The sequence below is a fragment of the Perna viridis genome, chromosome 14 (assembly GCF_037379345.1).
Source record: "Perna viridis isolate PV_CMFRI_1.1 ecotype Kerala chromosome 14, ASM3737934v1, whole genome shotgun sequence".
Lineage (NCBI taxonomy): Eukaryota > Metazoa > Mollusca > Bivalvia > Mytilida > Mytilidae > Perna > Perna viridis.
Genome location: NC_142458.1, coordinates 26,883,463 through 26,907,564, shown reverse-complemented (window position 1 = coordinate 26,907,564; position 24,102 = coordinate 26,883,463). Strand labels below are relative to the sequence as shown.

The following is a 24,102-nucleotide window of genomic DNA, read 5'->3' as shown; positions in this document are numbered from 1 at the left end:
AAGTTTCAGTTCACTAAAATTTGTGATATTTTGAATTCTGAACAAGTTCATATATACATGTATATCTAAGCCAGGGTGTATGATGAAAATGCGAAAAAAATCATTGGTCGAATGGGAGGCAAGTTTAGTAGAATACTGAATTCAACTGCATGTTGAAAGCAAGGCAAAATCAGTGGCAAAGAATATTTGACGATTAGCGACTTTGAAGACTTCAGTCTTTGATTTATAATGTCAACCTCATTACAAATGCATGCACGTTCTGACATGCATATGGAGACGCAATTTTAAAATAACATGTGACGCTTCATCTAAAATCCATCCTGTCAAAATAAATATTTAAAAATGCTTTAAAAATGTTCAACTTGCGCATAGCCACGAGATAGGGATGTATAAATTATTTTGAATAATTATTTATTTCTTTCACATAACTACAATGTACATGTAACATTGTATCATATGTGTATACTTCACGTGTAGTTTAATTCCTTAAAACATCATCATTTACATACATGCACATTGTATACTGTAAGATGGTCTCTCTCGTGATGTTCATTCCGTAGACGTAACTTAGAACCAAGATAGTGCTGACATATCTACAAACGTGCCAATTATTCTGTCAATGTATTTAACCCCTTATCATTAAAGGGCATTGTGTTCTACTTATTTATCCGAACGGTAGGGGTCAAGCAAATTTCAAAATGAATTGGCTGCCTCTAGTTATTTCAGGTAAAGTGATCAATATTTTTACAGGCACAATAGCTTGAATTGATTCTATGTTAAGTTTCTCATGTACATGACTTTTGTGCAGGTAAGAAGTTTCTTTTTTGAAATGTGTCGTAATACTTTCTGCTTCCTCTGTGCAATTTACCCGTGTATAATATTTCCAGGATATCGTAGTGAAATGATATCCAACTGAGCCGTATAATAGATTCAGACCTTACAAGTAAATTACAGGTAATGAAGGACAAACGTCTGGTTCAATGCACGGCTTATTTGACTTGTCAGTTGTCTAACTGAGGGCAGGACAATCCTTTCATCGCAAAAGGACGTTACTTTGTCAAGGACATTATAACAAAATGATAATGCGTCAGGCATTTTTTTCAGTAAAAAGTGAACTCACGGATGTGTGTCAAAATGATACATGAAACCATTTCGACAGGATACATGTAGTATTGCCTCTTTTATATTATTAGTAATAACCAGTTATTCCACACTTAAACATATGTATACATGAATATCAATGATAAAAAACACTGCATTCTTTTATATACATAAAAATGTATGCGAAGTGTTGCCTTTTGCATTTTATTGCAAAAAAATGTAGAAAGTATAGTACATGTACATATAACAATGCGCATTTACAATCTAACCTACATAAAGTCTTTCCTTTTCAGTTGGGTTGTTGCAGTTCGTCAGATGTCAAGGTAATAATTTCTTATGAATATTTCTTATTTAAAGTTTCAAATTACACGGGTCATCAGCCATACATTGTAATAATGCGAAAGAGGTTTAATGATACCCATGCTGCATTTTCATATTTGGGAAAAGTCAGATTTCAATTTTGAATTAAAAATATAGTTCATATATACCTGCAACTTTGATTAGTTATAATAAAACCTGTACATGCATTACGCTGTACGAAAATGCAAGCCAAAGATACTTTGACAAATTCATTTGACAAGATAACTAATAGAACACCAACATAAACACAAAGTACATATCCTCAAAAATACAACAACAAAAAAATCGAACGGCACAAATTCCTGCTTCTTACAAGATACTACCCATGCAGGTGGTTGAATGGCAAGTCCAGTGAGGATAAAGGTTTGATTTTGTTTAATGTACGTCTGTCATTCACATGCCCTCGTTGGCATCTAATCGTCATGTGTTATCTTCATAGTGACTGTATCCCTGTCACAGAAGACATCTGGAAGAATCATTGTTAATAAGAATGGTGTCACTGGTACGGTTTGTGATGACAGTTTTGGTAAAAATGAAGCCAAAGTAGTGTGTCGTATGGCTGGTAGTTCAACGTAAGTGTACATCATGTATTTTATACCGTATTTTGTATACATGTAGTATACATTATTGAACCTTTCAAATTATATTGTCTGACAGTGGCTACAAGTATTGTAGTAATAAGAACTATATTTGAGTAAGTTTTATCTAATTGCGCGATAATTAAAATCCTTTTCATTAAAAAAAACTTTTACCATGAAATTAACACATAATGTATTAACTAATAAAAAAACATATATATATTGAACATCAAATGACAATGCTTTTCAATTTTACTTGAATATAGAAAACTGACTATTGTGTAAGGGGCTGTTTGTTTATCAATTTTATAGTGTTTCTCTTATTTGTTTTCGTAATGTTTGTGATATTTGTTACTTTCAGATCAGTTGCTGCACCAGTAAATGGTGGTGTTTTCAGTGACGGAACTGGTAAAATAATGTACGACGAACTTAACTGTGATGGAACAGAACAGTCAATAGATGACTGTCAAGCTGCCGCCATCAATGACTGTTTTCATGACGAAGATGCTGCTGTCATTTGCGATCCAGGTAAGATGCAATGTTCAGTATGTCTTTGTATTTGTATACTTGCATGGCTTGTCAGAATCAGTGGCGGATCCAGGGTCCCCCGGAGGGAATGCCCCCCTTAGAATTTTTTTTTGAAAAATTGTGTGTGTTACATCATGAAAAACACTCACTTCGTGATCCTCACCGGTGACAAGAATTTTTTTGGCTCGCCTCTCTCCCCACTAACCTAAAATTCTGGAGCCGCCACTGAGAATGCTTATATCTACGCAGACGACCTCTACACTTCCAGAAATTTAACTACAGATTTTGTGTACTTTTAATGCCGATATAAAATCAGTACTTTTCTATCACAAAACATTTCAGTAAGAAAATTCTTTCGGTAATTTCAGTACTTACCTTTTACAGTAGTATGAATTTCAGTCATTTTTTCTGTACTTTGAACTATAGTCATTTTTAAGTACTCTAAATTTCTTTCTTGAAATCTGTACTTATGGACGGAAAAACGCTTAAAAATCAGGACAGTGGAATCCATTATAACTTAAGTCTAGATTATGTATTGCCTAGCCTTCAAGTGCAAGTAGGTGTATTTATAGTACTCAATGAGTGTAGAAAATAAAGGACAAGAACAATTATGCTTAAGTAACTATCGGAATCAATGTTCCTGCTTGAAAATACAGGTTCATGAAAATAAACGCATTCCATGATAAATGATCGTTATATTCTAGAATAACTGAACGAACTCGAAAAGCCAGTTTATTGAATCTCTACCTACTACAGAATGACTTACAGTAAATAAGAATATCATGCCGTTTTGCTTGGAAGAGTAATCAAGGGAACCAAGGTTATAGCGGTAATCAAAAGAATGTAATCCAGGGACAAAGACCAGACATGGAAAACAGACACACACTACAAAGAACACAAAGCAACTAAAATCATACATACAAAGTAACAAAAGTAAATGAGCAACTCGGACGCCACTAAAAACTGGGAGCATGGACCAGGTGCACCGGTAGGGTAAGCGTCCTCTGCTTATAACACTGATAAGTAATTATTTAATTATTTAAAATTGAGAGCATTGCTGCTTTTTCATTTTAAATTACTAAAAATTCGTCTTAACATTTTTATATTGATATAATTGTTTTAGGTGATGTACAATACCGACTTGTGGGTGGACCTGATTCTAACAGTGGGAGGGTTGAAGTCAACATCAATGGTATTTGGGGAACGATGTGTGACGATGAATTTGATGCTACTTCCGCAAAAGTTTTGTGTAAAACTATGGGAAAACCATCGTAAGTGACTATTCTACGGTTCCTTCTTTACTTTTGTTTTCTTTTCACCTATTATAATTATCCTGGTTATTTCAAGTTCTTTTTGTGTATGTCTATTGTCTCTGTCTATTTATCCTTGGAATATATTCTGTTGATTACCACTCGAATCTTGGTTCCCTTTATTACACTTTCTAAAGATTAAAAAATATGCTATGATTTTTGTTTCATTTTTTAAGTGCATCTAGACATGTTATAATCAAATACATGCATCAATTGTATATACATTGATATCTTTGTTTATCGAACATTGAAAAAAGTGTTAATCTAGCTGATCTAGCTGACTCAACTAACAAATAAGATAAGTTCTAAAGACTCCGTTATATAGTTAACATTCAATTTCGAACCCAGTAATATTACTGACTAAATTACTGTTCCAAATTTCCCATACATTTACACTATTAATAGTCTTGCTGCATACACAATGTACATTGTACACATATTCTTCTGTGATTGGAATTTGTCAAATTTGTCATAGTTACAACTAGAGATTATTGCATCAGTATCCAATAATGTTTTAAGAACACCAGAGGTCAATTATAAGTGAAGGTGTCTAATCATTGATGCATTCAGAGTTTTCTTAATCACTATCAATAAACTGTTTTCTTACAGTATGTTCCATTTTTTTTTCTTCTTTGTCAGTTTATCTATAGAATTTGGCTTACCATTGGATATCATTGATTTTTTTTTATTTTAGAGCCTATGCCATACCTGCCTCGTTTAGTTCAGGTTTGAGCAGCGCTCCAATTTACCTGGATGACGTCAAGTGCGTCGGACCGGAAACTAATATATTGCAATGTAACATGACTAATATAGGCGACAATGATTGTGACCACGATGAAGATATTGGTGTATTCTGTACCGGTATTATGTTTTATCTTATACATACATGTAGTACTGATAAAAAACAAATTTGTCCATTTGAAAAAAAATTGTTACCGGAAGTGAATATAAGTTAATACAGTTAATGACAACGTACATGTACATGTAGGAATATTAATTGCAGAGAGCGAAATTTTAATTGATACATGCTTGATAAACTAGATGATAACAAATCACGAACTTGTGTCGTGTCCTGATTTGTAAGGTCTGCAACTGAATATGGTCAAGTTTTAAGCTGATTAACACAGAGAAAAAAAGGAAAACATTTAATATCAAAAGTTCAAATCCTAAGTTCAACTTAAAACTTAACTTTTATGGATGTCAAGAATGAAGATTAAACCAAGGGTAAATATTGATGCTGATAGCTGTCTTAACTATCAGAACTCTTTCGCAAATCAGGAATCATAAAATATATATATCTGTTTTTTCGTGATCATGAAGACCAAGCTCCAAAAGTTGATGTTAGATTGGTTGATGGTTCAACACAGGACGAAGGTCGCGTTGAGGTCAACTTTGGGCGAGGCTGGGGGACGGTTTGCGATGATGGTTGGACGGTAGAGGACGCTCGTGTTGTCTGTAACATGCTCGGATACAAAGAGTAAGTATATATAATCCGGTACACACATGTAAGGGGTAGCTATTAGATGCTGAGAGATTTTTGTATATCTTGTGAAAGTGAACAGGCAGTCAGAACGTTGGAAGAGACATCAGATTTACATAATGTATAAGTATTGATATAATATCATAAGTTTTATCTCGAAAAAAAAATCCATTATTATTACAAGTAGCGACCCACACTACACAAATGTACACTGTACCAACAGATTATGGCGTTATGTATATGCAGTCGAAGGATATACATTAAAGTGTATTTTATTTAGATGACTTTTTCAGAATTTTCAGGAATTTTCTTTTGGATTATGCTCTCAAAATCATGAAAGATGAAATCTGATTGGCTGATCGAAAAGGTCATCAGATCAGAAACTAAAGTGGAGTGTTTTAAGATCCTACATGCAGTGACTGAATTTGAAACTATTGACATGTCTAATTTTAATTAAATTGTCTAGAACTTCAATGCAAGGTACTTATCTGACATCCGGGAAACAATTCCTTAACTAGATATGTCATACTTCATATTTGTTTTAGATTCCTACGTTGTCTATTATTTTACTAATTATTGAAATGATACATATAAACCCGACGAGCATTCTTTATCTCATAATGAATTGCTCTCTATGGTTGTTTTCTATTTCAATGAAGTGGTAACCCAAAGCCATTTGGATCGGCCTACTATGGTAGAGGTACGGGAGATATTCTGATGGACGAAGTTCAGTGCACAGGAACTGAGCAGAGTTTAGGGGGTTGTAATTATGGTGGCTATGGCAACCATGACTGTGACCACTCCGAAGACGCTGGTGTCAGCTGTTCTGGAAAAGATAGTAAGTATGAAACATAATATTTTGTTTATTGATAAAATATGCACTTGATACAAAATCAATCTTTCTTGTTTTTTTATATATTTTAGTTGGTGGAGTAACGGCCGTTCGTTTGGTTGGTGGAACTACTCCATCCGAAGGACGTGTTGAGGTCAATCATGGCGGTCGATGGGGAACCGTTTGTGACGACGAATTCGACGACAGAGAAGCACGTGTTATTTGCAGAATGTTAGGTTACAATGGGTAAGATCTTTTAAAGATATTAACCAGTACGTCAGTACTACTCGAATTGGAAATAAAAAACGCTTAATCCCGTTAGTTCAGTACCAGTGGATATTAAGATTTTCCTTCATTCTCGAGGGGATTACAATGTACAAGATTTCTCAACTCGAAATAGTTAAATCTAATATTTAATAATCCCCATCAGCATTGGGGGAGAATCTGTTTCTCCCATGAAATCTGTAGAAAACTCGGAAGTGTAAAATGGCGGGAAAACTCTCGCAGAAATTTAATCACGGCCCGGTGGTTAAAAAGTCTCGAGCGTTTTTAATCATCAGCTTAGAATGGGAGAAATATAATTCAATGAACATATTATAAATAAACATGCTTTATTTCATCCGTATTCGGCATTGTATATTCAAAACTACAATTTTGAAAAAAGAATATGGTTATCAGTTGCCCATAATACTTGACAACTACATCACGTTGTCGGTTGAATGCCCCATTTGGGATGTCAATTTCACTGAATAATTTTCTACAAATATCAAGAAACAATTTTTTTTAAAGACAAATTTATTAGAAATAGTTTTGGATTGGAATTTTGAGGTGAAACACTGTTAAGAATTTAAGGATGTATAAAATCGGACCATTCGAACTTCTAATTGTTTTGTGGCTGAATGGTCCGATTTTTCTCATCAATAAATTTGGGAAAAACAGTGTTAAATCCTATATTATTTGCATTTATTTAACATTAAAAGATAAAAGATAATCAACTGACAGTAATCTCTGCCATTACAGGTCAATTAAGCTCGAGTAACAAAAAATTTGATAATGGTTGGATAATAATTGAAAAGAGCGAATAACCAAATATGATCGCGAGTACCAATGAACGCTAAGAATTAACGATTGCACAGAATCACCAGGTGTTCTCGAAGCGAGCGAATTTGTTATGGATTTAAATAAATAGTTCAATTTTCAAGTACATTTAAGTCTTTTGACAGGCTATTAGGTATTACAAGTCATCAGTGCACCACAAAAGAAAAGGGTTGATGTGTTTTTCGGGTGGTATTACAATATATATTTCACATGTGAATTATCAACTTTATTGCACTAGAAACATTCGACAATTAATTTCTATAAAATTCATCTTCGAAAAGTACAAAAAGATAACGCATGTAGATTTTTTAAATAACAAAGAGGCTGGGCAAACGGTACTTTGTTTACGAATTCAAATCTGTACTTGAGCAAACAGTTATGCTAAAGCAAAGTTAATTTAAATCAGATGATTTGCCAGTTAAACTAAATGAAACTCCATTGAAATGAGGGTGTCAATTTTTTATCTTAAGATTGTATCTTAATTTCTCAGTACTGCAATAGCTGTTGGCCTTGACCGGTTCAATGCACCATCCACTACCTCAGCCATTTTCATGGACGAACTCCAATGTAGTGGATCCGAATCAAACATTGGTGACTGTCAGTTTGATGGGTATGGACAGCATGATTGTGACCATACTGAGGATGCTGCAGTTATATGCAACGCCGGTAAGTCGGTAGACTTTAACTCTGGTGTTTGATTTCATGTAAGTATGAACGGTTATTGGCTGTTACACCTCGATACAGTCATTTGCAACGGCGGTACATGTAAGTGAAGAGAAGAAGTTCAGAAGTAATACTGCCTACTGAAGTGAATTATAGAAATGTTCGGGTAGAAGTAATTGCACATTGACGAAAAACGAATATATTGCCATGACGCCATTTACAATGCAAGTAAGTCAAAACACATACATTATATGTAGTACCAGAAGTAGAGTATGATTCACCGGAATACAATACTCAGAAAATATCCCCTCAGATCAACGTTGTCTTTGGTTATATCATCTACCTCGTATTTTAGCACCATCTATATACTACAGAAACTATTCTGTACATGTATTATAATGTATAGTGAAAATAGGATAGGGTGTTGAAGTGGTTAAGGCGTTGGGCTTACAATCACGAGGTCGACTTTGAGTTCGAGCACCACATTGTCTAGATTTCAAGATACTGATTTTACAACAGTTTATTTTATCCATTTTTGTACTTTTTTTGTTATACTCAATTCGAATTCACATGGCAATATGACACTGGCTAAAATAAGAGTAAAACTGTACCAGGATATACCAAAATTTTGCTTTTTTATATTGCAGCAAACGTTACGACTGGTTTACGATTAAGATTGGTGAATGGTAAGAACCCGTTTGAAGGACGTCTTGAAGTGTTATATGGTGGTGCCTGGGGTACAGTATGTGACGATGCCTTCGATTACAAAGCTGCAAAAGTGGCATGTAGACAGCTTGGATTTTCTGAGTTAGTTGACATTGCTAACATTTTACAAAGTTATAGAAATAAATAGAAGTATCATATACAAAGAGATGTATACCTATGCATGCCTAAGTAAACAATGTATTTCGAATTATTGTAATTGTAGAGTTATTGTTGGTACACTACAAGATAATGAATCCCGGCTAGATCTCGTGAGTCAAACGAGAACATTAATTCGAGTGAAGAGGAGAATGAATATCAGTCGCGTTTTGATTTCAGATATGTGTACTTTATTAAATGTGTGCTTTATTGAATTTGTGCTTTAATAAATGTGTGCTTTATTGAATTTGTGCTTCAAACAGAACCCCTATGATTTGAAGCATTTTTCTTGACAATAAAAACTTAAAGGAACTTTTTTATTCCAATTTCATGAACGTTAATCCATTCTAGATTAAAGTTATGTGTGTTCTTCGCATGAAATTCACTTTTCATTTCTGTTTAATGTTTCAAAGGTCCAATGCTCAGGCTATTCACGGAGCCCACTTTGGACAAGGTACCGGACGAATTGTCCTTGACAACGTACACTGTCGAGGAACAGAGGCTGATCTGTCCAAGTGTCGACACAATGCATACTTCGTTAATAATTGCGACCACGACGAGGATGTCGGTGTTAGATGTGAAGGTTCGTATATATATAAATTGTTGTAATAATGTAAAGAAGAAAAACCTGTGAGCTAAGTTCAATAAAAGATACCCCCGCTTCCATCCAACTTGGCTGCGGCAAAATATAACAAAGTCGCTGTGAAATGTAGTGGCAATACAAACTGTGAAAAAGAATGCCTGCGTGTCACCCGTAGGTATATCTTCAGAATTGCCTGCTAAGTGGTAAAGTTTATATATGGACAATTTATACAGGAATCCTTCTAAATACACGTATTCGTAATCGAAGCAATATGTAAACTTAAATAAATCAAAATCATGATCAGGACTTATATTGGGAACTTTTAGAGCTTGCTTTATGGTGCTAGTTTTGCCTTACAAGAGTTGCGGTAAAATTCACTTATATACAAGTTATTCAAACTCAAGATAAAATAGATAGTTTAGTTTTAACATCTCACTAAATAGAATAGAAACTGTATAAACTTTAAGTATAATGCAGTTACATGTTCTGTAGGAAAAACTGAGAGTCCTGTTCGATTGACCGGGTCTACTGTCCCGTACGAAGGCAGACTGGAAGTTTTCCACCAATCAGTTTGGGGAACTGCATGTAGCGATGGGTTTAATCTACAAGCTGCCAAGGTTGTTTGTTCTATGATAGGGTATCCAAGGTAATTTCACACGGATTTGTAGCTGTAGGATAGTTTATTCAATATGATTGTACACAAGCTGGCATAGAAATTACAAAAGATCTAATGTACATTCCTGTTTTATAAGAGAGTGATGAACCAAGTAAAATAAAGATTGTACCGGTATGACCAATAGGACCGTAAGTCATTTATTTTTATTTCAAATTGATTCGTAGCCTATACAGCAACGATAAGTTATGTGTCCTATTATTTTACCGTAAAAAGGGAGAGGTATACACTCGAATGAATAGATGAGTCTTTATTTCGGTTTTCTCTTTTACTTATATAACTCCAGTGATACTCCGGTCATAAAAGTAACTACAACTAACATAGCCAACAACAGCATGCCTATCTGGTTAAACCACGTGAACTGTAGCGGAAATGAAACTTCTTTGGATCAATGTCATCATGACATATGGGGAAGTAACTCTTGTATACATAGTCAAGATGTAACCATTCAATGCAGAGGTAATTAAAGTATTTATTTTAAATCACTCGTTTCTATTGTTTAAGATGTTCTCAGCTGTAATTCTTTATTTTGTGGTAAAATGAGTATTTTTATGGTTAATATCTGACGAAAGAGACGTGCTTTCAAGTTTGATCAATGTGTTATACATGTAGTTTATTATTTCAGCCTTTTAACGTTTACATGTATATAGCACATTGATGTAGCTACGTTACCGATAAATGTTTGGATTGTAGCATTTGTCCTCCAGAAAAATGAAATTTGATTTTTGTGGTGAAAAGGTAATCTTTGACTGTAATTCTTCCAACATAATTACACTCTCTAAACCAAAAATTCATCAATATATAAAAATTGAAAACTGCATATACATTTAGTAGAGTTTTTTCATGGTGTAGAAAAAACGACTGAACAAATTTCTACATGTCTAAATATTCTACGTTTTAACATTACGATAGTCCTTTCTGTAATCCTTTCCATATTTTTTTTTAGAAAACCATTTCAAAAAGTTCATCTCCCTCGTAAATAAAATTTACTATTGCAAAGCACTCACTTCTCACACAATCCATGTGATTTTCATCTCAAAATGCGAAACAAAATGACAAACTAATACAGGTTTATGTAGTCTGTAATTTTTCCGAAGTGAACTTGGTGGGTTTTTGACATGTATTCATCACCTACTGTCAGATTTGTATAATAGCTGTTACTTAAGATATTTTTGTGGAACATCATTTCTGGAATTCGAACTTGTGCCTATAGATGGTGCTTGTAGCTACAAAACAATGTACACTAACCCATTTCGTGTTTTTAAAAATGGTGTTAATACATTGTGGAGATAATTAAATACAGAATTCAATGCTTTTCATATTTTAGCTCATGGTATTACATGTTACCATTGTGACGGATTGGCTGATCCAAAAACCTGTAAGGAAACGATGGTTTGCGCTGCTGGTGAGGTAATGAAATAATCACCATACGTTTGGGTTGGAATCTATTACAGAGAAAGTCTTCGCCAGTCATAAATCTTGATATTAGCCTTGATTTTTCTAAGTATTCGTAATAGAATGAATATAAAGCATAATTTGTCTTAAAAATATGCCTTTTACAATGTTATCTACCCATGAAATATTTGTTTGTAGTGCGTCTCAATGGAACGCATTGTTTTATGAATGTATAGAAAATCGGGTTTTTATTCCTTGATTCTGCTCTTAGTTCAAATACAATATCAAAGAAGTAGATAATTTTATACCATGTTAGACCCACTGACTGATTTGTTCCGAGACTACTGCCACTAGGTATGATTTATTATATAATTACCAGCCTATAGTTAACGTTGTCATAATTAATTAAGTTGATATCTATCAATATTTTTATATATTTTAGTCTTGTGAAGAGGCATCTTACATTGTTAATGGACTTACTCGATTTTCATTGACGTGTCAGAGTAAATTAGTAAGTTTGTACAGTTTTCTTATAGAAATGGAGACAGACAAGAATCCAATCAAATTCAAACACTTTAGAAACAAAAGATAAAATCATTATACATGTAGTAAAATACATGATTGTACACAGAAATAACTAGTACACATACATATATGTAACAGGGATATATAAATTATTCTTACAAGTTAACGTTCAACGTTATATTGAGTTTTTTAAGTAACGATAAAGAAAATGCCACATCAGTACAAACAAATTATAATTTTATTATTCAAGTTTTTCTCTCATTTTTTTTAATTTGGCAAAAATGTATAAAATTAGAATAACGTTGGTATTTCCGAACTACATTTACAAGTACGAGTGCTTGTTCATAAAACACTGTCGTATATTCATGAAAAGATCAGGCTGCAATATTCTAGAATTTTCAAAGAATAACTTTGTAGTGACAAAACTTTTTTGATGACAAGAAAACACAGGTGCATTCTTTTTAACGTGGTAGAGACCACATTGTCTGCATATTTTGTTTCGTTCAATTATTTAATTTGATTTGTAACAAGCTTTCTGATTGGTTGGTTGCTTCTCTTTAGGCATGCAAACCATGCTATTTTGTTGTATAATCTGGCTTGATACTGAGACGTCATTAACGTTGATTATTCCGCACTCTGCGATTCAAACAATCAACAAAAAGCAACGTTTCAATTAAGAAATAAATCACGATAACTCCATTTTATCATTAAATGCAATCCAGGGACAAAGACCAGGCATAGACACCAGACAAACACAACAAAGAACACAAAGCAACTAAAATAATACACGCAAAGTTACAAAAGTAAATGAGCAACTCGGACTCCACTAACAACTGGTAGTATGGACCAGGTGCACCGGTACGATAAGCGTCCTCTGCTTTTCTAGAAACATTCGCCGAGTTGCTCATAAAAAGTCAAGTCCGGAAAGAGAAAAGGAAAACTTTAGAATAAATTAAATTATACTCATTATAACCTTGCCTGTGTGGACCAGTTTACACTTTTTAAGTGACAACTGCCGTAAACCAGGGTATTATGTATAAACTGTTCAACAATTAGAATTATTCCTTGATAAATAGTATTTTGCGTTAATTAAAGATATTTATTTTGCGATTTTTTTTCAAAATTGTTTGGCCAGAACCAAGTACACAAGGCAAAATATGAGTAGACTCACACTCTAGACTAATTCAAATTATACATTTTGTTTGTTTATTTAGGTATGCGACGCTTTATCAGCTGGAGGTCCAGTGGTTGGCAGAAAGAGACAGGCACAAACAGTTAAAGTTAAATGTTGCGATACACCCCTCTGTAACAAAATGTTGATTGATTATGATCCAAACAATCAAGGTAATTAAAAACAGGTGGAAAAAAATGTAGCTTTATTGACACCTTTAATAAAATTTTGCTGAAAATATATACAGTGGTATGACATCAGTTCGCCAGTTCTTTGCTTTATTGAATGGGTTAGAGTTTAAAGCAAAACCGTTATGACACGAACATTCCAGCCAACAAATTCATGCAGATCTACAAATAAGATCTGTCTAAAAGCCACAAACCTACCTTTTAAATCTTAGAAAATACCCCCAGTACATACAGATCTGTATTAAAAAAAAACGACAATCAACCAAAAAAAAAAACAGACAACATAACGCTTACAACGTACCAATTCTATATATATTCTCTATTATTGTTTTTGATCTCAAAAGTTCAACACTAGAACTGATGAGGTGGTCTGTTAATGTACTGAATAAGACAAAAGTAATGTGGGTTAGTGTTGACATGATTGTATTAACTCCTGTCTGGTTTTAAGATTACTACTTAAATAGTACCGTTGATTCCAATACATGTTTTTTTCGTGTTTTGAAGGTGGAGGATCTATTACATGTCGGGACAAAGCTGGTGTAGACTGCAACCAACTGGACACTCTTAATATCTGTTCAAACGCACAAGCAGCCAAACTCTACTGTCCATTACATTGTGGACTATGTACACCGTGAAAATAACTTAACATATTGTGTTCATGAACATATTTAGTACATGACATATGTGCATAATTATGGTTTGTAATAAAAGTTTGGTACCTTGTAATGATTCGTTTCACTGCCCTTAAACCGAAGCATGGACGAAGAAACCCACACATCACAGGGCAGCTGGCCTAAAGACAACACTATTACGCTGGTACAGTGAAATGGTTGCTCTTATATACTCAAGCAACATAACTGAAAACTTAAAGCGAACACGGAAATGAAACAAGACATACAGAGACTAGCCATTCCTAAATTGGGACAGGCGCCAAAATGCAGCGGGGTTAAAATATTTTTGCGCTATCACAATATTTCCTTTTTTAAAGTCTGGCCACTGTGAAAAAAATACACATTGAAACACCGCTTAAAGTCAGTTGGAAAAGGTCCTTGTGAAAACATAAATAAAGATACTTAAAAGTTACACAAATGCCCAAACAAAGGACTACTACCAGCTAACTGACATGCCAGCTCTAGACCAGATTGAACCTTCAAAAAGTAATCTCATTAACGTAAGCAATATTAATCCATATTTTTTGCTATACATGTTTTCTTTAAGATGTTGCTAAACAAAATGTAACATCATATAATTATGCTTAACACGCAAGAACATATTTGCTCTACTATAGATGTACTTTTTACGGTTTAAACTTATTACACTTTATGGTCAAAATCAACTTTTATAGTACAATTAATCCAAACTATGATTATGATATTCGATCTTTATGTCTGTGAAGTATTTTATTGACAATAAGGTACATATTCATCATTAAGTCTCTGGAGTAATGTACATCGTTAAAATTATTTGGCCTCATTCAGTTTCTTGATCATTGATCGAAGTATTTTGGTAAAATGCAAGAATATGATGCTAATTGCACATTGAAAAAAACATGAACGTGAATACATGAAACGCCCAGTGCAATTTGTTGTGTGGGTTATTAGATTGTCACATCTAAAATCAAAATTCATTTCCAATGAAAAACAACATGACAGACAGTAGGTTGGATGTACGAATCTTTCACTATGACTAGAATACAAAGTCTGATATAGCACCTATAGGTCTGTAGCTGCTGCTTTCATCCCATCACTGAAAAAAAGATACAATAAAACAGTAAGTTACAAAGCCGATCCTAACAAAAACAATGAAAGATTTTGTAAACATTAAGACATGTAAATTGAATTATTGTTAGATATACAAGGATCAACCGGAAAGGGAAATGAAAAGCTTAAGAAAGTTCCTTTAAACACACATTCACCGAAAATGATATTACAATTGTTTAAACCCCGAAACCTTTATCTTCCTCTAACACGGTAACGAAAAACAAGTTGTCGTCAATGTTAAAAAACAATTGACATGATTGTCAATTTTCATTGGAAATAAAGTAAGTGTGCTGCACGTTTTGACCATTTCAATGGACCAACTGGTTATATCAGATCTCAGTATAGGAGATAAATTCATAAAGGCTTAGAATTTCAAAGTTATTATTATTTGATAACTTACAGTGCTTCAGTTTTTACTTACGCAAAAAAGGAAGGGTTGAAGATTGATTAACCCTACGATATGTAAATAAATTGATTAGCTGAAGTATTTGATATTGGAAATTATCTTATATTATATTATATACATGTCTATTGCAAAATCTAAACACAAACTATGACAAATATCATTGAGATATACACGTAATGACATCATAGTAATTATATCATTTAAACATATAATGCATGTATGCAGATCATTTATAATGAAATTTATTGCATTCTAACTTTCATGGAGAAAGCACATAAAAACCCTATATTGATGAATATAGTTTGTTTATATAATGTCAGGAATAGGAATACATTGGCAAATATATAATTCTCTGTTGTCTATATGCTGGCATATAACAACGAAATGGTATTAGTTGTATTCAAGTTTGAATTCATATTGCAACACAACAGTTGAAATAAATCGACAACGTGTTTAAATTTGGGAAATGCACTGCGTATATTTAACCACATTTAATTATTTTAATATTTTGAAAAATGAAATTTTTGTTTCGTGTTGATTTTGATTAATCTATACACTCTCGAATCTATCATTTAGCACTTCATAACCAAGAAATAAAAAAACGGGTCTAAAAATAAGACTTTAGTATACTTTTACTGGATATTTTTGACAAGGTTTGATGAAAAACAATCTTGATGATTTGAATAAATTATAAATTCGAAAATTATCTATTTCGGATGATTCTTAGAAAACAGACGTATATAATAGATACATAAATACTCTTCTAAATATTCTTTTTGTGTATCTGTAGAGGGTAATACAACGTGGGGTTAATATATAGTTTTAAAAATTGCGAAAAATATCTAAAATATATGGACCAAATTGAAGTTACCATTTCATTTTTTTTCAATCAACTCTCTCTTGTGTTGAAGTAAATACAACTATGTTCACGATCACAACTGCATATCTTTACATAGAATGAACAAAATAGTAAACAATGTCGCTTATGAATTTATAAAAGGTGAACCATCGATAATAATAAAGGGAAATACATAATCAGATAGGAAATATAAATAATTGGAATTACATTTAAATTAAATCTGCCTACAAAAAGTATATGGTTAACAGTTGAATAAAAATTTGATTTTTTCTTTGTAAAGTATGAAAGAAAACTACATCAGTGAGTATACAGGGAATATTATATAAATGTTTAAACACAAAATGTATTCATTTAAATCCTCAGGCCCAGATGATATCATACATCCTTTGTTGGAGGATTATTAAACTTCATAAAGTGTAGTCATTTCTAGAGAGACATATTACAGGTTCTGATTGTATATTAAAAAAAAATACTTCTAAACAAATGAATTGAGCTCGACACAATGCATTATTGTACGTTTTACTAATAAACTAAAACAATCATTTTTGTTCTTACATAAATTTCTTTAATTTTTCATTTATATTTCGTATGGTTCAAATTACGCGGTGATTTGATCAATGAACACTTAAGAAAACAAGCGGAAGATGATACCATAATAGAAAGATGCTTTGTACGCCGCACGTGTTCGGTGATAGCCAATAGGTAATATAAAACAAAATAAACTGTTCGCATTCACAGACTAACTTTATACCCTTTAAACTATTCCGACACTGCTGTAAATGTTGTTCTAAAGTTCTTCAGTGATGCTGTTTGTTGTCATGAGTTTCTCTTGATTTAACAGTGAAACCTGCCTTAACCAAACATCTGTTCATTTATATTACGTTTAATGTATTTTGAACATTAGTGAACTGAAAGAGTAATCAAGGGAACCAAGGTTATAGCGGTAATCAAAAGAATGTAATCCAGGGACATAGACCCGACATGGAAAACAGACATACACAACAAAGAACATACAGTAACTAAAATCATACATACAAAGTAACAAAAGCAAATGAGCAACTCGGACTCCACTAAAAACTGGGAGCATGGATCAGGTGCACCGGTAGGGTAAGCGTCCTCTGCTTTTTTAGAAACACCCGCCGAGTTGCTCATAAAAAGTCAAGTCCGGGGTAGACAAACGAGGAAAGGAAAACCATGACCCGTTGAATAAATTAGTTTTCATGGTGCAGATGGATACACCATAACGATCCACGAGTTCATGATGACGACCATAGAACTTCTGTAGTGATGTAGAATCTTGTAGAATCATGAACACGCGTTTAAACCGAATCCGAGTCTAAACATTTGTGCGGTTTACACAGGTTTCACTGTACTTAAAACGCCACTTTTCATAGTCAATACTGAGAAGAATTACGTCTTTAAATCATAAAAGTTCATTCTACTTACCATGTGCTCTGTCATAGGCTTCAATTGTAGCTATTACCTCTGGAGGTAGTGAAGGCCCCGTAAACGGTAAAGGTGACCATGATGAAGGGACTTTACTGTAATCGTTGTTCTGAGAAGACAACAGGGGCGGCTTTTTCTTTGCCTTGCTTAGTGGTGCCACGATGGCCAATGCAGCCGGGGCTTCATTGCGATTTTCAGGTTGTTCGGGTAGTCTTTGTTCTGTTTTGATTGGTTCATTGTCCGGTTTCGGAGATGAAGGCGGAGGAGCACTTGGTTTACTTTCCTGCTCTTTCACAGGTGTCTCTTGTCTTTTAGGCAATGGTTCCTTTTCTATAGGTTTTGAATTTTCATTATGGACCAATGCTGCAGTGCCTCCTATTACAGCGGCTGTAGTTACGTCAGGAGAAATATTTCGCACAGAGTTTGTATCATGTTTGTCATTTTCTACTGGTGTTTGTTTCTTTTGCTCTTTCGGTGGTGATGGTGGAGGGGTCGGGGTACGGGTCTTATTCACTACAGTCGCCCCAATTATACCACCAGCAACAACAGCTCCTACCGGTGCTAACCCTGGAGATGATGACCTAGAACCAATAGGAGTATGAATGGTGCGAGCTGGGCTCGAACGAGGGGCTGATTTTTCTGATTTGACTGACCGAACTGCTGCAACTCTTCGGACTTGTGGGCTTTGTTGTCTTTTCTCTGTTATTTTTGGAGGTGGCATAAATACATAAGCTGTTGGAAAAACTGGCTCTTGTCGTGTTTCCGGTTTATATACAGATGTTTCTGGTTTTGAAGTTAATGCTTTAGCACCGATTGGTGCAAAAACAAATGCCGTTGGTAATGACTCTTCTTGTCTTGTTTCCGGTTTGTAAACGGGACTAGATCTACTTTGAACTTTTGGTTTTGGGGCATAAACAAAAGCCACGGGATAAACCGGTTCTCGTCTGAATTCTGGTATGTAAACTTTATCTTTAAGTTCTATATCCCTTAAGCTTGTTTCTCGTTTAACCTTATCATCATTGTTATTTTCATCTCCATTGTAATATTTCCTCTGTTTACCTTTTCGATATCGAAACGGATAGAAGTTATCTGGTGTTAATTTGTACTCAACACTACCATTATAAGGAGCAATTTTCTTATCAATATAGTTCTCATCATTTGATTTGTATTCTTTGTAGACATATTCCCTATGTGGTGGCGGAGGGATATATTCATATGGTTGATACTTATGTGTGTAAATTTTCTTATCTGGCCAATTGTTTTTTGACCTCTGCTTCCGTTTTATAGGTTCAAGTACTGGTTGAGGATAAGTTCTTCTTTGCTTCCTTGGCTCCTTTATTTGATGATACTCCTGGTATTTGTATTCTCTAATTTTATCATAAGTATGAATCTTTTCGAATTTATGTATTTTAGTGTAGTCGTGAATGTGGGTGTAATCATGGAAACGGTTGTATTCATGTATTTTATCGTATGTGTGAATTTTATATTCACCGGGATTGGTATTGTAATCAGATCGCTGGTAGAACATCCTAAACGTCCAAAAATACTTTTTTTCTGGAAAATAAACTGAAAAAAAATACAAGAATCCTAATACATGCTTCAATGGTCATTTCACACATTTTCATTTTACTTACTTTGATGTGGACTTATACTACCTTTATTTACAGTGTCAAACATCTTGTTTTACATTACTCGTCCGAATTAAAAAACAAAGGGTTGATCCACCCGTATTACACTTATAAAAAAATAAAATTAATAGTAATATTATTTTGTCAAATTCATCACAAATAGTATAATGCATTAATAATTCTTACTGTTTTTGTTTTTTTTTGTTTATTTTTTAATTAAAAAGAAAAGGGTATTAAGCTGATACATCTCACCCCAAGAGACATTTTAAAGTCAGTAGATATTTAAACATTTGCGTTCTGAAGTTTTGTATATTATTCACCAATATATGAAGAATCTTCTTGTAATAAGAAAAAATATAGATGATGTTTCTGAGAAGATATACGAACAAAAGTCATGATAGAAATTAACTTGTATATCAAATTGTTTAGCCAGTAAAACTCAATAATTACTAAGTAATTCGATAAAAACTAAGTTGATAGAATACAATCCTGAGTCTCTTACTTGATTTCAATATATTTAACTTGTAGATGGTACTTACTTTACTTGGCAGAATCCGACAGTTCCGAAACCTCTACTGATCTCGAATGGCAATGTAATGATATTGATTTTTATTATTATTCTGCGTCACATTTGGCAAACCGAAGGTGAGAACTAAAGCCTAATATCATGGCGTGATTGGTCGAATCACAGGTTAAGTCACTTTAATGGTCTGCCCTTCATAAATCCTCTAAATTTGTTAGTGAATGATAATAAACGTTAAGCTAAGTTAGATATTTTCGTTATAAAATTTTGTATTTCTCCAATTGTTGTCTTTACAGCAAATTTAATACTGCTACCATAAATCTAATTTCCTTTTGGGGGTCTTTCAATTCTTTGTGAATTCATGATTACTTACAAACCCACAATTCAACATGATGTCAATTGCCTCTTTTGTAAAATATCTGTTTTGGTTGGTATCCAATAAGCAAGAACCAGTCTACCGTTCATCTTCCTTTATGACAACCTTACTTCATTTTCTATTTATTATATGGTGTGATCTAGATGAAAATTTATGGGTTTAAAAATATAATAAATTCGCACGTTTTCTTTCCTTGTATGACGTCTAATTCCTTTGAACGCACAAATAGCTTTTTGAAGCTTTGTAAGTTAATCATCTAGCACAATATAAACAATTTCAATTAAGTTTTGTATGTAAATATAATTTGGCAAGATTACGATAGGTAATGAAGTAGATAAACATATAAAAAAAATTAAATAATGAATCAAAATTCAGTGGCTTTTTGTACAACAAAATGTTTCGGAAAGTTTTTATCAAATACTATGGAGATACTGAGACTGCCAAAGAAAACTACCAATAGGTTACTAAAATTGTGAATTTGTTCATCTTTTCGTTATAAACTTTTATATTATTGTATTGAAACTCACTCTGTACCAATATGACAGACTATGTCAGAGTATACCTTTCTTTCGCCGTTATGTTTGTTAACGTTTGATAATTATCATTTTAAGTAAGTGTCATTTATGCTTTTTGAAGGTCTTTGATGGAATAAAACATATTCTATTCTATATTATATTATTATTATTATTATATTATTCTTTAAAACTTTTAAATAAATTGTAAAGATGGGTGTTTCAACCAAACCCGGATGTCAATTTGTTCATTTAAATGATAAAAATACTATCGACCAATTTCGGTTAGTAGGTCACAAAAAATAATATTTAATTTATTTTACAGTTTCAACCTTGGGTCATAGATAGTATATTGTGGAGAATACATAACATATGGCCATTTAATCCACTTTCGCTATATTGATTTATATCCTAAAGTTGAATAGTGAAATCAATGTCGTTATCTCATCAACCCATCCTATCTTAATATCAAGAAACGCCGACGTCTGTCGCATATCTTGACAACGGCACTCGATGAAAAATGTGGTGATGCACATAATATAACACCCAATCTGCTCTAGTGTACACTGATCTCACTACTAGTGCGGCGTATCAAGGATTTAAAACAATACAGGGCGGAGCGGGCGGCGTAAATTAAATTGACGGCAGAGGAAAAGGAGATAAAATATTTTGGTGATAGAATTTGTAAAAAATGAAGATGTCATACAAACCATACACAACACTTGGTAGAGGATCCGAGGCTTCAATGGAGTATTGTGACAATCATGAATATTTAACACTAGAAATCGAATAATTGAATTAAAGATGATGGCAGCGACCATCGAAACGCAGACAGTGGTATGGAATAAAATGACAGATGTAATGCATATTAATTCTAAGACAGGGAATAGTGTATCTAGCAAGGATGCCAAATAATTGATAGAGAAATTTGAAGCTTGGATTGCCTTTAACGGGTGGAAAATATATAGTGATAAAATCTGTAGTGTGATTAGTGGGGATAGCTTTGACGTCCTGGTTCCAAACAGTTCCGAATACTGTAAAAAAAGGATAGTGGACTGTTGTTTCAGCGTTTTAGGAATTATTTCGGTTTAATTCATTCCACATGTATATTAAAACAATAGCTTTACGACCAAAGCATGAAACTTAGAGAAGGCCTGGAGGATTACATTATAGACATTCAGAAGAGACGCCTTGGAAAAACTGACAGTCTGAGAGCGACAATAACGGCATTCATTAGAGGCATGAACGCAACCACAATATTGTTTGTTATTCAAAGAAATCTAATTGACCTTCAGGAAGTTATTCAAACAGCCCGACTTGAGCAGGAGTCATTAAATGCTTTCCAGAGTTGTGGAAAACTCAATGCATCTAAACGTTCCGAGAGAAACACTTAAATTGCAACAAGAGACAATTACACAATTAAAGCAGTCGACTGATGAACATCCTCCCAAGTCAGGGTTTTGAGTCCACCCTCGCTCCCTCAAACCCCAGACATCACTCATTCATATTTAGCGGGTCCACCCAGCAAACACACAACGTTGTGCCGACGTCGGGGATTGGTCTTGACTACGTAATATCGTGAAAATACGTCGTAATAACGTTGTGTGCCCGTAATTCTAAAACGTAACATCGTATGATTACGTCCACTTCAAGTAAAAGTAAAACCAATGGACAACGTAACATTCTATGACGTATTGACAACGTAAAAGTATTATCAATTCACAACGTAACATTTTATTACTTTGTGACAATGTAATAAATCCGAAATACTTTACTTTGCCATTTGCATATTAAAAGCATTATCAAAAGAGTAAGAAATGGCTCATTTACTACATTACCAAAGACATCGGTAGGGTAAGCGTCCTCTGCTTTTCTAGAAATACACGCTGAAATGCTTATAAAAGTTAAGTCCAGGGTAGACGACGGAGGAAAGGAAAAACTATGACATATTGAACAAATCGGTTCTCATGGTCTAGATGGATACATCGTAACGATCCACTAGTTATTTTCTGATAAAATTTATAATTAAAATGATCAAATTTTAATGCATCGACTAGCTTTTTTTAAAGATAGTACTTGTTTCCTTTCCTTCCAAATAAGTTCAAGATTTGTCGGAAACCAAGTACACGAAGATTTTACGTTAAGTTCAACCCCTACGTCTCTAATATTCTCCTGAAGCAATTTTAGAAGACGCCTTTATCGCCAGTTATTCAGAAACATAAACTTTGTGCATGTATGTATGAATGTATGTATGTTAAAAATACAAGATATATCAAAAGTTCTTTTTGTAGTTATATGCTGCCTATTTCAATTGAATCATTTAAAGATTTACAACAAAGAAACGAACCCAACCGGGATGATAAATGCCAGCTCAAGGCCAACCTTTACCGTAAATCAACATTGTTTTGTTTTGTTTCGTAGTAGACGTTTACTTTACTTCTTTGCGTTGTTATAACTATCTTCTTAGGGTTGTCGTTCTTTGTACAGATTTTGTTCATAAATTAGCACTCTTAACATAAAGAAACCTATTGGTTATGTAAAGGGCTGAGTAAACCTGGACATAGACCAGCATGCAAAACGAAAACGAGTGTTTTCTAGATAGATAAACATAATTTAAGTGGTTAGGTAAAGGGGGAGTAAACCTGGACAAAGAGGTCTCAGTCTTGTATTCTTTGCCCCATAGGCTCCTATAGTGTACCTTAAATTTTCATGATTTAAAAAAAAAATGCACAAGGAGTTTCAATCTAACTTTTAACCATGTTTTTTTTAATTAAAGAAATGTCAAAAATAATTTTTAGGTCCACTTTAGAAAGAAAGGCACTAACTTTGATACACCAGGACAGGTCGAACTAAAAATAGATTTTTTCTACTTTCACTTTTATTTTGAGTTCATAAAATAGACCCCTTTTCTGAAGCATTATTTTTCATGGAAATACTGTTTTTCCTCAAAAACAAGTTTGTTGTGTCATAGCTTGGTATTTACCCTGTACTTTTGATGAAAAATGATAGCCATTTGCAAAGAAACAAAAACAGGAAAAGGCAAAAAGGAAGCGCACTACATTGTTTATCCTCCATGTTTTGACGTACATCCGCTCAGGAATATGTAATACAAGACTGATACCTAGACTAGTATGCAAAACGAAAACGATTGTTTTCTAGATAAACATAATTTAGGTGGTGAACGCAAGGAAAAAAACCATTTCCTTATACCGGTAATTGGCCAAGATTTCATGATTTTAGTGGTAT

At 33.6% G+C, this 24,102-nt stretch overlaps 2 protein-coding genes across 2 annotated transcripts; one reads left to right on the top strand and one right to left on the bottom strand.

Annotated features, from left to right (window-relative positions):
- The first annotated feature begins 611 nt into the window (after positions 1 to 611).
- On the top strand, positions 612 to 14,072 carry LOC148598825 (scavenger receptor cysteine-rich domain-containing group B protein-like). Its single transcript, XM_088560299.1, has 18 exons — positions 612 to 726; positions 1,395 to 1,424; positions 1,901 to 2,033; positions 2,401 to 2,567; positions 3,691 to 3,838; positions 4,572 to 4,738; positions 5,198 to 5,354; positions 6,017 to 6,195; positions 6,282 to 6,435; positions 7,778 to 7,953; positions 8,598 to 8,757; positions 9,225 to 9,394; positions 9,887 to 10,040; positions 10,354 to 10,526; positions 11,395 to 11,477; positions 11,905 to 11,973; positions 13,202 to 13,331; positions 13,851 to 14,072. Exons 1-18 carry the CDS (start codon positions 699 to 701, stop codon positions 13,979 to 13,981), a joined length of 2,409 nt encoding a protein of 802 aa, XP_088416425.1. The 5' UTR covers positions 612 to 698; the 3' UTR covers positions 13,982 to 14,072.
- On the bottom strand, positions 13,349 to 21,006 carry LOC148598824 (uncharacterized). The gene is made up of 3 exons (XM_088560300.1): positions 19,985 to 21,006; positions 17,818 to 19,383; positions 13,349 to 15,092 (listed from the first exon to the last, which is right to left on the bottom strand). Exons 2-3 carry the CDS (start codon positions 19,343 to 19,345, stop codon positions 15,082 to 15,084), a joined length of 1,539 nt encoding a protein of 512 aa, XP_088416426.1. The 5' UTR covers positions 19,346 to 19,383; positions 19,985 to 21,006; the 3' UTR covers positions 13,349 to 15,081.
- Between the last annotated feature and the right edge of the window lie 3,096 nt (positions 21,007 to 24,102).

Excerpts from the sequence above, each read along its gene's own strand:
- LOC148598825 (XM_088560299.1), top strand. The coding sequence starts at position 699 with ATGAATTGGCTGCCTCTAGTTATTTCAG. Across the intron at positions 5,355-6,016 it reads AACATGCTCGGATACAAAGA|TGGTAACCCAAAGCCATTTG; the intron begins GTAAGTATATAT and ends ATTTCAATGAAG. Across the intron at positions 7,954-8,597 it reads TGCAGTTATATGCAACGCCG|CAAACGTTACGACTGGTTTA; the intron begins GTAAGTCGGTAG and ends TTTATATTGCAG.
- LOC148598824 (XM_088560300.1), bottom strand. The coding sequence starts at position 19,345 with ATGTTCTACCAGCGATCTGATTACAATACCAATCCCGGTGAATATAAA.